Genomic DNA, 15,209 nt, shown 5'->3' with positions numbered 1-15,209 from the left:
TTGGCCCCATAACAACCCCAAGCTGGTCGTAAAAGACGACTTCATTGATTTGGTTGCCTCGTCCGTCGACTTGTTTGACTTCATGTCATCGTTCCCGTTCCACTGGGTTGCATTTTTCCAACTCGATTATTTACAGTTCGCCATCATATAGCTGGAATAATGTTGAGAGCAGCTTTAAACAAAAGCAATCAACCAGACACGTCGTCTGTCAGCCATCAATGTGTCCTTCAGACCATGCAGATGAAGATATTTAAGATAAATGGCCGAATACAATGCTGGTAGGATAAAATCGTTGTCAACCGGTAGGTCGGGGTAAATGGTGTGATGTATATCGTGTCAGAGCCTAAGTTGTTTTTTGTGTTTGTTGTGAAACGCCGAACTCCGCAGTATTCCAGCTATATGAGAGCCTAAGTATGTAACTGCTCGCGATATATATGCTCGCACACTGAGTTAACCCAGACATCCCTTGAGACCGGCCGACAACTTATAAATGTATGATGTTGAGAGTTGGGAGAGTGGAATAGAACTATGGTCCATTAAACGAAAGGATGTAGGAGCTGATCTGGTGTTTCCCATGTAGCTTAATTGGTTGTTAATAATAATAATAATAATAATAATAATAATGGTGGGCCTAGAAAGGGAGGATTTATTCCCCTGAACTAAACGTACACCACCCAGTTAAGGCTAAACCCCGAAGCTGGTCAACTAATGGGTTACAGAACGCCAAGAAAAAAAACAAAAAACATTGTTCAACTCCGCAGCCTAGTCAGCCTCCCTCCTTTATACAAACCAACCAAACTGGAGATGGGACTTGCCCTAGGGGGAGGCACAGAACCTATCCAAGAATATCTTGGACGTACCAACTCAAGACCACACTTCTTGAGTGTGCGAAAGCAACAGGATGGCCAGACATACCACGTATAAATGGCAAATTACTGAAGCAACATTGGGACAAAGCCATGCCAATGTATGCATACCTGACCGATAAATTAAATGACATTATTTCTGTTACTCTCAATGCGGACTGCTCTTTGCATGACATTAACTGTTGCGTGTATGCTGCTGCTCGAACACTGGGGGAACTCCATACAGTTTCCAAGGATATTGAACGACAAAAGGGAAATAAACAATGAAAGATGTGTCCTGGATAGAACTTTGTTTAAAATTGCGTTCTTCAGGGCAATCTATTTCAAAACGCCAGAGAACAAAAAAACACAAGACAACAAAGGAGATAATTCTCAATCAAATTCTTGATTCTCTAAAGGCAAAGTTAAAGGTTTGGACAGAAAGAAAAAGAAAGTGGGACAAGAAAAATAATTTCATAAAACAAATTAAATTGTTCAAATCGAATGAAAAACAAATATACAGGCAATTATATGCAACGAATGAGAGTGATGGGAAAGGCCCCACCTTGGATTCCAGTGAAAGGTTTCGGAAACAGCTGTGGTCTATACCCGGCAACTGTAACCTCGAGGAACCATGGGTAGAGGATGACATTAATAGTGTACATGATAAAGTAAGGTCGCCCACCATTGGTGTGTTTCATTACACCCGACTGCCTACAAAATGTCATTAAAAAGTCCAAATCTAATACGGCGCCAGGGCCTGATGGTATTCGAAACTGGTATTGGAAACTGTTCCCTTGTGTCCAAACGCCATTACTTCACTGTGTTAATTCTCTTGTGGATGCAGGGGATGTTCCGCCTTGGTTGTGCAAAGGGCGAACAGTACTGACCCTAAAAACGTCCGCCAAATCACTTGTTTGAACACACAGTACAAACTATTTACAGGGTGTCATACAGATCTCGTGTCATCGTACTGCACTTCGAATGACAGTTTCTACATGGAGCAGAAAGGAGCCAGAAAGGGATGTTGGGGTTGTAAGGATCAACTGCTGGTTCAGAAAATGATCCTTGAAGGGGCTAAAACCTACCACCGTAACCTCTCAATGTGTTGGGCAGACTACAGAAAAGCTTGTGATTCTGTACCTCCCGAATGGATTTTGAAGTCACTGGAATGTATTGATCTCCCAGAGTGACTACTTGTTTTACGCAAATCTTTAATGACTTGCTGGTCAACTCAACTTGAGATGTATTCGCAGGGGCAGGTTGTGACTTCGGAACCCATTTCTATTAGAAGAGGAATATTTCAGGGCGATTCTTTCAGTCCTTTGCTTTTCTGTTTGTCATTAAATACTTTAAGCTTTTTGCTTAGCAAAGAGGAAGGTTATCATCCTGGACCTCCTCAGCACAGATCCCCAACACCTCTCCTTTACATGGATGACCTTGAACTTATTGCCAATGGAGGATCCACACTATAAAAAACAGATTCTCCTTGTCGAGTCCTTTTCTAATGATATCGGCATGTCCTTTGGAGTCGACAAATGCAACATTCTACAACTGAAACGTGGCTAGATAGAAGAGGGGGGATCAGTCAGTTTACTTGGGGGAGGAGTGATTGACCATCTTGTGGAACGTCAGGCCTATACGTACTTAGGGATGCAGATTAGGGACAAACTCCAGAATGCCAATATGAAGGAAAAACTTCGGGCAGAGTACAAATGTAGACTTAAGAAAATCTGGAGTTCAGAGCTGAACGCTCACAATAAAGTAAAAGCAACAAATACTTATGCTGTACCCGTCCTTTCATATTCTTTTGGTGTTGTTGATTGGACGAAACAAGAAATTCAGGGTATTGACACCCTCACACGAAGAATCATGTCAGACAATAGATCCCACCACCCTCGCTCTTCCCTCAATCGCTTATATTTACCAATCATTATGGGAGGACGTGGTGTGATTAACGTTGGGGCTCTTCATGATAGAATTGTTTTGTGCACTTTTGCACACATTTTTTTGTCTGATGGTCCTCTTTTGAAGCATGTCAAGACTCATGATGAAAACAAGGCATTCCACAGTTTTCTAAAACGAGCCAAGGTTGTGGGACATAATCTCAATGTCGGTGTTGATTTTGCCGATGGTTCTGTACTCCTGGACGGTACAGAAATGAGTGTGCCATATCAAGTCGGCCCAGACTCAGTTTTTCAAGGAGAGGCAATCTTAACGACCACTGCATCGAGTTTATGCGCTGAGTGTTGAGATGATCAGCAATCCTGCAGAGTCCTTCACTTGGATGAAGTCGTCTGGCCTGAAAAGTGAAACAGAAGGCTTTCTGTTTGCTGCTCAGGACCAGTCACTTCCCACTCGAAACCGTCAATGTGTGATTTTAACTATGAAATGTAGATTATTCAATTAATTTAATGAGACTGTCCAGCACATTGTCAGTGGATGCCCAGCTTTGGCACAAACACGGTATCTTAAACAACATGATGGTGTAGCACGATCATTTTATTACCGTCTTCACCATGCTTGTGGTTTTGACAAAGAGGTCCACCCATGGTACGACCCGGAATATGTAGAGGGCGTCATGGAAAATGATGAATACAAAATTCTTTGGAATAGGCCCATTTACAGCCTTAGACGTATCCAGGCCAACAAACCTGATCTTGAGCTTTTTGCTAAATCCAATGAAATCATTTATATCATTGAATTTTCTTTCCCCTTTGACACAAATGTGATTGACAAGATTGAGGAAAAACATGGCAAATATGCAGACTTGCTTTCAAAATGTCACGCTTGCATACCAAGTACCAAGTTTTCCGACTCCCCATTGTTATATGTTATCTCATGTGTGTATGCAAGCTTATTCATATATTGAAAGAGTTTCAGTAACTTTAATCCGCACAGTAGCGGGATTATCTAGTACTGTATTCTCATGTTTTTATGGTCAATTTTGACACCTCACTAATTGTACATATCAGATTGTAAATGTTTAATGGTACCTTTGGGTTGGTTATGTTCAGCGCTTTGTTTTGGTATCTACAACTCCGATATTGGTTTAGCGGTTATTTGGCTACTCGTGTTTTCTTTATTTTAGGAAGCACAATTCTGTTAGCTTCCCCGGATTTAGCATTCTCCTGGCCAGCAAGGGGAGGTTGTCGTCTCCGACGTCCGCGCGTATGGTTATAAGCCTTGGCGTAGTGTACCATGAGTGCTTGGTTTATATAAACCTAACGCACCTCTCCCCAAGACATTAAAAAAACCTAAAATCCCAAATCATTATTTACTCAATTCCCCTATACTTGCAAACAAAACCCATGTGACACAAAAACAACTTCAGAAACAATCAAATAGTTTCTTATTCTGCCGCAAACCACACAAAACATAACCAACACTAAATACTCAAAATAAATCACACTATAGCCCCGTCTCAACACACCAACCACCCAGCCCTCCACCCCATTCCCCTGCCCCAGAAAACCTTACATTTTTTGGGGTGGTTATCTTAGCATATCCCCACTATTCACGTCATTATCAGGACTTTTTTTTTCAAATTCCCCCTATCTACTAGTACGGGGCCACCCCGACCCCGAAATTAGCTGTGCTAGAAGGGGTCGTTAAAACTAAGAAACTGACTGACTGACTGACTGACTGGCGTGAGTGCCATCGAGGGACAGGTCAGCCGAAATTGCTTAGGCAGAAGGCGACCTCTTAAACACTTAATGCAACAACAACAAGTGTAGCGACCGCCAAGATTCGCTAAACCTCTTTTCGGGTCACTTTCTTACTGGGTGGTCAGCTCGAATCTTACTTTCGCTAGTAAGTAATTATGGGGCAATTTCCAATCTTGTACTGACTTACTTGGTGTTTCTGATCCAAACTAATTAGCTAGGGTGTTGTGTTATGTTTCTTATCACGGTTTCCAGTTATCAGTATCCTGTGTCTGAGTGGGGTATTCATGTTAAACTGCGGCATGGTATCTCTTGAGCTAGCACTACATATCGGCATCAGTCCGGACTAGTACAAGCAAAATAATTTATAAAAGTCCTAAATAGCAAAAGGCACCAGTTCAGTATGTGCCTAGTAGACATGCAAAGTTTTGTAAGAAAGGATTTAATGGTTTTTGAGTTACGCTCCGGAAACGATCACCACCCTTATAGAACCTAAGTCCAACTTGTTGCCATGGAAACGTAACAAATATAAATTTATAAAATTCCTTAATAGCAAAAGGCACCAGTTCAGCATGAGTCTGATAGACATGCAAAGTTTCGTAGAGAAATATTTAACGGTTTCTGAGTTAAGCTCCGGAAACGATATCGGGACGCACACACGCACACACACACGCACACACACACACACACGCACACGGACGGAACCCATTTCTATATCCCCCGCCAACTTCGTTGGGGCGGGAGATAATAAAAATTTCTAAATAGCAAAGGGCACCAGTTCAGCATGTACCTGACAGACCTGCAAAGTTTGATGAAAAAATATTGAACGGTTTCTGAGTTATGCTCCGGCAACGAAACGTGGCTGACTGACGGAAGGACGGACGGAGCCCGTTTCTATATCAACTCGCCAACTTTGATGGGCGGGAAATAATAACATTTCCCGAAAAGGTTATTTTTCTGTTAAACATGTTGGTTGATTTGTTGTTTTACGCCGCACTTAGCAATATCCCAGCTATATGACGTCATCCTGTGAAATAATCAAGTCTGGAACAGACAATCCAGTGATTCACATCATGAGCATCGATCCACGCAATTGGGATCGATGACCTGCATCAACCAAGTCAGCGAGCCTGACCACCCGATCCCGTTAGTCTCCATTTACGACAAGCATGGGTTGCTGAAGACCTATTCTACCCCGGAATCTTCACGGGTAGTTAACAAGCAGTTCTGTCTTGATGTGAACAGAAGATATATGGTTGAAAGTAGTTCTGTATTCAGATCATGTTTCTGTAATGTAGTCTTACAAGCAGTTCTGTCAATTTCTGAAGACGTAACGCATTTCCACTTACGTACTCGTGTTCGTAAAGTATTTGCCTGTTAAACTGTCAAGGTACTTGAAAGGATGATCAATCGTTTATTGAAGCAGCACAATGTGACGGCATCGCACAAAGATATATTCTCCATCTAGTCGTTAATATCAGAGGATATCCGAGGCATTTGTGTTGTCTTCTATGTTAAGCTATTGATGTAAAACGAAGTGTGTATAATTAATGTTGTTTCTCATTGATTTGGCTGATTGCAAGGTGTTGTCATTGGGACAAATCGAACATGAGATATTTGAAAAGAGTCTGTCCTTACAACTGCCGTGGTTATAATTGGAAATACACGTACATGTATGTATACGTGGTTTTTCAATTGTGTATATTTTGACATTATTATACATGAAGAAAATTGAAAGAAGTACTTTATTGTGATCTGTTTCGGCGGATAATCGAGACTGGTTATTCTCTGGCCTTGATGTTTTATTGTTTCTCGAACTGGGTCGGTGTGTCTGCTGGTGGACTATTACAAAAGAAATGGTATGCATTTAAGACACGATGGGACAGCACGCACAGTTGGTTGGTTTGTTGTTTAACGGCGCACTCAGCAATATTCCAGCTATATATATGACGGCGGTCTGTAAATAATCGAGTCTGGACCAGACAATCCAGTGATTAATATCATGAGCATCGATCCACGCAATTGGGATCGATGACATGCATTAACCAAGTCAGCGAGTCTGACCACCCGATCCCGTTAGTCACCTTTAAATACAAGCATAGTCACCTTTTACGGCAAGCATTGGTTGCTGAAGACCTATTCTACCCCGGTTTTGGTTTGGTTTGGTTTGTTGTTTTACGCCGCACTCGGCAATATTCCAGCTATATGACGGCGGTCTGTAAATAATCGAGTCTAGTCCCGACAATCCAGTGATTTACATCATGAACATTGATCCACGCAATTGGGATCGATGACATGCATCAACCAAGTCAGTGAGCCTGACCACCCGATCCCGTTAGTCTCCATTTACGACAAGCATGGGTTGCTGAAGACCTATTCTACCCCGGAATCTTCACGGGTCGGGATGCCTTCACCAATACAATAACGTATATTAGCACTGCTTCTCAGCACGCACAGAGATCTATTTCCACTAGCAATGTTTAGTTGTTTTTCGATCCAGATTTCTTTTGAAATATGATTAAACCAATTAGTTTCAATCGATTATGGTTTCCGGCATAGTTCGCATTATGGTTGATTATCCTTTGAATTGAAGAAGATTCTGTCTCTAATATAAAGAGTCATGTACTTGGTGACATTAAAAAGTTTTCAATTATGCGTTAATAACTTTGACAAACATAGTCGCCTTTTACGGCAAGCATGGGTTGCTGAAGACCTATTCTACCCCGGATCTTCACGGGCCAGAAGACCTATTGTACCCGGATCTTCACAGGTGACTTTTTCTTCATCATTCCCTGTTACTACAATTTCCCAGTTGTTTTCACAATATTCAAACATTATTACGACATGGACACAGACATAACCTTCACACATTGAACCTATTGGTCTGACACCCGTTGCACGGGCACCCTAAACCAAAAGCTAACCTACTGCCTTTGAAGGATTAGCTGGGGCACGGGTGTAGATATCAAGGGGGCGGTCGGGTAGCCTAGTGGTCAAAGCGTTCGCTCGTCACGCCGAAGACCCGGGTTCGATTCCCGACATGGGTACAATGTGTGAAGCCCATTTCTGGTGTCCCCCGCCGTGATATTGCTGGAATATTGCTAAAAGCGGCGTAAAACCATACTCAGTCAGTCAGATATCAAGTGTCCTTGCAAGAGAATAACTAGTTTAGGTAATCCACCGAAACAGATTCCATTTGGCGTAAAGGGCAAAATAGTTGTGGAAATTATGACCACAGAAAATGGTGACACCAGGTGTTCGCGGAAAAGGGAAAGCATGACCTACCCTACCCGTAGCACCCGCGATTCACACAATTTAAAAAAAAAGTAACTATTTATAAACAACCCTCAATTAATCCAATCTCTCAACGCATAATAAATAACCTAAATAAACACAACTAATTTAAAACTAAACACAGCACCAATAACTACTTCATACCCAAACTCAAAACTCCAAAAATCGACATATAAACTAACTGAATAAAGAAACTGATCCAAATACCGCTAAATCCACCACACAAGCATACATTCACGAACAAATGTTAAATTGATGCCACATTTACACAGATGGGTCCTCTGACCCGGGCTCAAAACGCACAGGATTCGGCATCCATATCAACAAACCCCAAAAAGAAACAAAATCCTATAGCCTCCCAAATAATCAATCCACTTTCACAGCCGAATTAATGGGGATAGTAACAGGCCTGCACGGCGCTCAAATTAAAATACACCAAAAAACCCTCATCCTTTCAGACTCATTAAGTGGGCTCCAGGCCATAAAAAAACAAAAACACAAAATAAACGCCCAAAACTAATACTACAGATAATTAAAAGCGCCAACAATCTACGTAAACTAGGCAAAGACATGGAAATAGTTTGGATCCCTGCCCACGTTGGTGTGTTTGGCAAAGAACACGTAGCCAAAGCAGCACTAAAATTAATAGTTAGCATCAAACTACCGTTATAAAAAAAAAACGAAATTAAAAGAGAAAATCTTCCCAAAGTGGCAAAATAACTATCAGAAATCTGACTGCAAACTAAAACACCTGCTACAATAGTCACTAAAAAAATCCTTCATAAAACCCCCAAAATTGACAAAATAACCAAAGTACAAACAGGCCACACTATGTTAAAACTCCCACCTAAACCAAATTAAAAAAACACCAAACCGGTAAATGCCCCCACTGCAACTAAAAAGAAAAACCTGAACACGTAATACTATTTTGCACAGATTACCAGTAACACAGAACAACAGAACATCCACACTAAATTGCAACAATCAAATGACACTAGCAACGCTACTAAACCCTATAAATGACTTATAAAGCACTAGGCATCTATCTTATCAAAACAGGCCTACTCGACCGCATCTAAAACAACTACAACAAGCAAGCTGTCAATAACCCTAAAATTCTTAACTCATAAAAACACACAGCCACACAACCTCACAAAAACTTCATTTAGTGAAGACATCTGATCATTGAAAACTGCATGGAAGATGTTGCAAATGTCAACCAAAGATTGGTCAAACTGACATAGCGATTCCGGCTGGTTCTGGTCCTGTCGTAGGCGTCCAGCCATCTCATCCCAAACATGTTCTGTGTTCTTGCATTCCATGTGATTTATCGTATCGCGCAATATGTGACACGTAAATAAAATATTTTTTCTTCTTCTTCATGTTTTGTGTGGTACAGGTCTAGAGAAACAGCCGCCCATGACAGGACAGCAATGTTATGCGGCCTCAAAAGTCTGTTACATGATCTCGACCGATGTAGTCCCGGTAGTGAACGCACAGGAACTCGTTATTGGTCAGTAAATAAAAATATATACCCCCTATTATGTAAGTAGAGGAAGGAGCGTCACTCGCCATCTTGCCGGTTTGTTTACATTCGATATCCAAGGCGATTTTTTTATTATGCGCTTATTGACAAGCGCATTTCTGGCCGTAGATTGATCGACAACACATTTCTAGACATGTACAAGTCATCTACATTCGATTAATGTCTCTTACTTACCGAAATATCGACAGTTTATTTCGTGAGCTGAGAAAATGTTACCAACCCCGAGCGGAAGTAGATTTCAAACGCGGACAGAATCGAGCAAGCCAGCTGATTGGCTGAAAATACGCAGCGCTTTAATTAAAGAAATTAGCGCGAAATTTGAAGACAGTTATCTGGAGTGACAGCAGCATCTAAAAAACGACATCAGATAATTTCTTCAAATGGTAAATATTTATTATGAATATGTTTTTCATTTGTCATCTAAAGCTAATCTATTATTAGCTGGTGAATTTTAAACAATACATCACTGTATTAATATAATAGGCACATTTTCATGTATATCGCCTGTGCCTGATCACATTATGAATACTGGTAATGCTGATTGAAAAGTGAACATTTCAAGTTAATATATATCATAAAGGCAAAAGTAATAAAACTATTTGAGAATAAAAAGTAAATTAGAACATTACATGATTATATGAATATCACAAACACACCCAAATCTCATGATGTGCCATTATAATAACAATATGAAATTCTGAATTTTTACAAATGGCAGCTATATTGCGATGTTACAATAATTCAATTTTAAGTTATGTAAAGTTCTTGAAACATTCTTACAGGTTACATGAAAAGTATGTTGAAGATAGCAAAAGTACTATACCAGTTGAAGAGATTTTCCAGAAATTTTGTGGCAACTTTGGTCACAGATCAAAAGTGTTTGTCGGAAAATATATAAAAAAAGCTTTTCCAAATATCACCACAGCCAGGCACCGAAAACCCGGTGATTGGACAAAAAAACATCACTGTTTACCCTGGCAGCAATGTGAGATCTGAACAGACACAAAACATTGAATTTGCTGCAATATCTGATAACATTCCAAAAGACTATTTTGTACTGCAGCCAACTTAAGACTCTTTAACTGTTGGAAGGCAGACAGGATAATCCTGTAATGGGAACATGATATATTTACAAGTGAGATTTTCTACTGATGGGCATGTACATCTTTCCGTCAGTGGTACAGTAATAAATGACACTTTTGGGATTTGGTCTATACATTACGACTCAAAATCCCTTAACTCGTTCTCTTCAATACTGAACATGACAAGATACTGTCAGGGCATATCTCCTAACAGAATATCAGATGAGAAAGAAAATATTGTGCTTCAACAAAATTTTGAGGAGGAACCCATTGCATACTCTGCTAACTGTTTGAAAGTATTATCTTTGAATTGTGTAAATTAAGTCAATAGTAACATGTCAGATCTGTAGGTATTTGCTTTGGTGTAGCCCCACTGTAAAATTTGTCAGTCTAACCTTGTGTGTTATTGTTTCAATCCATACATCACTTGTGAAAGGATGTTGGCCAGGATCTTGGTACAAGTCACTGGCATATGGGGGAATTTGAAAGAAATCCCCAACACACACAACCTGCAATCCTCAACAATTCAAACTTGGGTCTCTAATACTCCTACATATGAATTCAAGCTGAAATTAAACAGTATAAATTGTGTACATCGAGCATATGTTAACAAGAAAATAATAGGAACATTGGGAATAGGCATGTATTAAATATTCCACAAGAATATAACTCTTTGGGCATGGGTCTTGAGGAGATAAGTAAAAATAAGTACCAGTATTTAAAGTGTAGTGACACACTTGGAAAAAAACCTTGTCTTAGCTACTATAAGAAGTATATTAATACTGTGACTTGCCATATTCATGAGAATAATTCCTACATTTTAACATGCTTAAAAATACCTTTGTTATGGTATGTTGAGGATTACATGTCTAGTTTTAAACTCTATTAATATTATGATTTGTGATGTAAATGTTGGAGTATATACATATAATACATGTCATATTTACCTGTTCAAATATTTTTCTACTAATCATGCTTATCTCATCAATGATCAGCACACCAGTCTCCTTAATCCTCCTGTAGAATTCTTCTTTTCATTACCAAGAAGTATCTTATATAAGTCAGGATTTTTGTGTCTTCCATCACTCAGCCCAGCCCCATCATGAAGAGTAAGTGCTAGCAGTAACAGACACCAGTCTTCCATTTCTCCTCAATCTCTACGTAAATTCCTTGATAAGAACCCTTTTTCCTGTGCCAGCCTGGACAATGATTAGAGTGTTGTGTCCATCTTTGATCAAATTCAATGAAAACACTTGTTCTTCAGTCAAAGCTATCATTTTGAACCCACGTGGGTTGCACATGTGTTGTTGTTTTCACGCTGACTTGACATAAGTAGGTCAGCCAATCAGGTGGCTCGCTCGATTCTGCCCGCGTTTAAAATCTACTTCCGCTCGGGGTTGGTAACATTTTCCAAGCTCGCGAAATAAACTGTCGATATTTCGGTAAGTAAGGGACATTAATCGAATGTAGATGACTTGTACATGTGTAGAAATGTGTTATCGATCAATCTACGGCCAGAAATACGCTTGTCAATAAGCGTATAATAAAAGAAATCGCCTTGGATATCGAATGTAAACAAACCGGCAAGATGGCGAGTGACGCTCCTTTTCTCTATTTACACATAAGGGGTATATATTTTTATTTACTGACCAATAACGAGTTCCTGTGAGTGAACGCCATTCAAATTGCCAGTAGTTTTAAGCTTGTGTTCTCCTATGAGTTGCGATGCCACCCCTAAACTGAACCCAAGGTGAGTAGACGTTTATTTTCAGGAAGTCGTGGCATTGCGTAAGCGGTATTTATGGTTACACAAAAGTATTTGTATGAGCACCTGATAGCTAAACAATCAACGTGTGCTGTTTGTATTAAAAACAACAACACGCATGCAAACATCAAAATTGTTTGTTTGTTGTTTAACGCCGCACTACAGCTATGTGACTGCGTTCTGTAAATAATCGAGTCTGGACCAGACAATCCAGTGATTAATATCATGAGCATCTATCCACGCAATTGGGACCAATGCCATATATCAACCAAGTCAGCGAGCCTGACCACCCGATCCCGTAAGTCGCCTATTACGACAAGCATAGTCGCCTTTTACGGCAAGCATGGGTAGCTGAAGACCTATTCTACCCCGGAATCTTCACGGGTCATCAAAATTGTGCGCCGTTGATGAACATGCGCGTGCTAATTGTGAATCATGACCTTCAAATCGAGATGACGTCTTCAGGAATATGTTTTGAAAGATGTATTATTTTAATTTCAGAATAAATCTATTTATACTGAACTTTAGAGATGCACAATTACCCTTTTCCTTTAGTGTACATTCATGATCAAATACAGTGCACAAGTTAAATAATTATTAAAATATCTTAATTTAAGATAGAAACTCGAATACTTCGGTACACGAACTTATATTTTTTTAGTCGTACTGCTTCAAAGAGATTAGAATGTCAAAAGTTGTCTACTTTAATTTACAAAGCGGTAATAAAGGTAAGTAAATCTGATTCACTTGGTAAGAAGGGTTGGTTGGTTTGGTGTTTAACGCCGCATTCTGCAATATTCCAGCTATATGACGGCGGGCTGTAAAAAAATCGTGTTTGGAACAGACAATCCAGTGATTAATATCATGAGGATCGTTCCACACAATTGGGATCGGTGACATCCATCAACCAAGTCAGCGAGCCTGACCACCCGAGGGGGCACGGGTGGCCTAGTCGTCTAAGGCGCCGCGATTCGCTGTTCAGAGTTGCGTCCCTTGGGTACGCCAGAAACCGTTCGAATCCCGGTTCGCCCCGATTATGTTTCTAGGTTCGTCAGCACCATACCCGTGCTCCTGGGTTTCACCGAAGTGGTAAACGTCTGAGACCTGCATCACTTCGGGCTTTCCTCCCACATTAAGCTGACACGCCGTGATATGACTGGAATACTGTTAAAAGCGGCGTTAAACCCAACTGACTCACTCACTCACTGACCACCCGATCCCGTTAGTCGCCTTTTACGACAAACATAGTCGCCTTTTATGGCAAGCATGGGTTGCTGAAGACCTATTCTACCCCGGATCTTCACGGGGCTCCAGCTATATGACGGCGGTGATATACGACAAGCATAGTCGCCTTTGACAGCAAAGCATGGGTTGCTGAAGACCTACTCTACCTCGGATCTTCACGGGTCTATATGTATGTGAATGTACACATAGATACGTTCTTATGCTATTAGCCTTCCCATTCCGTAGGTGGTTTAGTGAGAATAAACTGAGGGAGTTGAGATGAGGAGTAAAAATAATGATAAATTAAAATCAGGGAAATGTTTAAAAACGTATCACTATTTCAGAGAACATGGATAATCTCTAACGAGTTTAGGTTAAATAGGAATATTAAGAGAGATACAGAGATGCATTATCGCTGAAAATATACCCGTTCAGTGAATATTTTACCTATAACATATACATGAATACTGTAGCTTACGAAACACCCCCCTCGCGGAGAATCCGGCACAGAATTGGTCCCTGGCAAGCTGTGGTCTTAAGAGACGACATAACGGATCGGGAAGTCAGGCTTGGTCACTTTGTTTGAGGGAATGTCATCGAACCACGATGCACATATCACTCCCTTGATTGTCTGGTCCAGGCTCGATTATTAGCAGACCGCCGTCATATAGCTGGAATATTGCTGAGTGTGGCGTTAAACAGCAAACCACCCAATAGCGTGATCGATGCTGATGATGTCAATCACTGGATTGTCGGATCCAAACTCGATTATTTACAGACCGCCGTCATATAGCTGGAATATTGCCGAGTGCGGCGTTAAACAAGAAATACACACACACACATAAATATAAAACACTCACCCTAGGTTCCTTCAGACGAATAATGCCTTCTGTATGTTGAGGGGATTTCGCTGATGAACCCACTGTTTGGCACAACCTTGTCTCTAGATCATAATTTGCCGAACTGCATAACTTCAATTTCGCACAAAGATTTTCACACTGAAATTTGTTCATAACTTTTGCGGTCCACACTAAAGGTCCTTCGAGAAAGGAATGTATCATGTCCGTGCTCCGTAACCAGTTATTCCCTTCGGTTGGAGAAAGCCACATGTGTATGACAAAGCAGGAAAATATCAGTTGTGGAGCTGCCATCACGTCTCAGTGGCCGTGTCAACATAAACTGCCTCTCACACGACTTCCAACTTGCATCAGTCGCAGAGTTGTGATGTTCACTGTGGAAACAACATTGACCAGATCAATAAAACAGCTACTGCTCTGTAGGACGTTGTGAATGTAAGACTGTTGAACTAATTACGTAATCGGTACTCTCGTTGTGTGTATAATAGCGAGATGACATCGTGGGAGCACGCCAGGTCCATGGTCAATATTCGTGAAGATTAAGGGCAGTTTGGAAAATTGTTCTTAGAGCAACCATTGTGTGTCCAAAGAGGCCACTTACAGAACGGCGTAGTCAGACTCGCGGACTGTTTCTGCATTGCGTAGATCGATGCTCATGATGTCTATCACTGGATTGCCTGGTTCAGGCTGGATTGTTTTAACAACAAAGGTGACACTATTCACTATGAAGTGTTGCGTCCCTTGGTCATGTCAGATAGATTCCTTGGTTGGTATTTCAGATTTTCCTTCATTGTGATCTGTTGTTTGTCAACATACCTGCGCCGTATCACCCCCTTTCCCTTTTTTTTCCTGTGGACATGGAGTGAGTGAGTGAGTTGGGTTTAACGCCGCTTTTAACAGTATTCCAGTTATATCACGGCGTGTCAGCTTA

General features: G+C 40.7%; 1 protein-coding gene across 3 annotated transcripts in view; it reads right to left on the bottom strand.

Moving 5' to 3' along the window:
• Positions 1-14,955, bottom strand: part of LOC124149164 (E-selectin-like) — a 57,509-nt gene extending 42,554 nt beyond the window's left edge. Inside the window, exon 1 of one of the 3 annotated variants that reach the window (XM_046520565.2) lies at positions 14,282-14,955. In XM_046520565.2, coding sequence (XP_046376521.2) covers positions 14,282-14,572 — 291 coding nt within the window. In that variant the 5' untranslated portion in view covers positions 14,573-14,955. The remainder of the gene's footprint in view (positions 1-14,281) is intronic. The other 2 variants (XM_046520564.2, XM_046520562.2) reach the window with 2 other exon arrangements.
• Positions 14,956-15,209: the final 254 nt, after the last annotated feature.

Source organism: Haliotis rufescens, unplaced genomic scaffold (assembly GCF_023055435.1).
Source record: "Haliotis rufescens isolate VD_foot unplaced genomic scaffold, xgHalRufe1.0.p SCAF_96, whole genome shotgun sequence".
In the NCBI taxonomy this organism is placed as follows: Eukaryota; Metazoa; Mollusca; class Gastropoda; order Lepetellida; family Haliotidae; genus Haliotis; species Haliotis rufescens.
The sequence above is the reverse complement of the archived record's forward strand: the minus strand, read 5'-3'. Positions and strand labels throughout refer to the sequence as shown.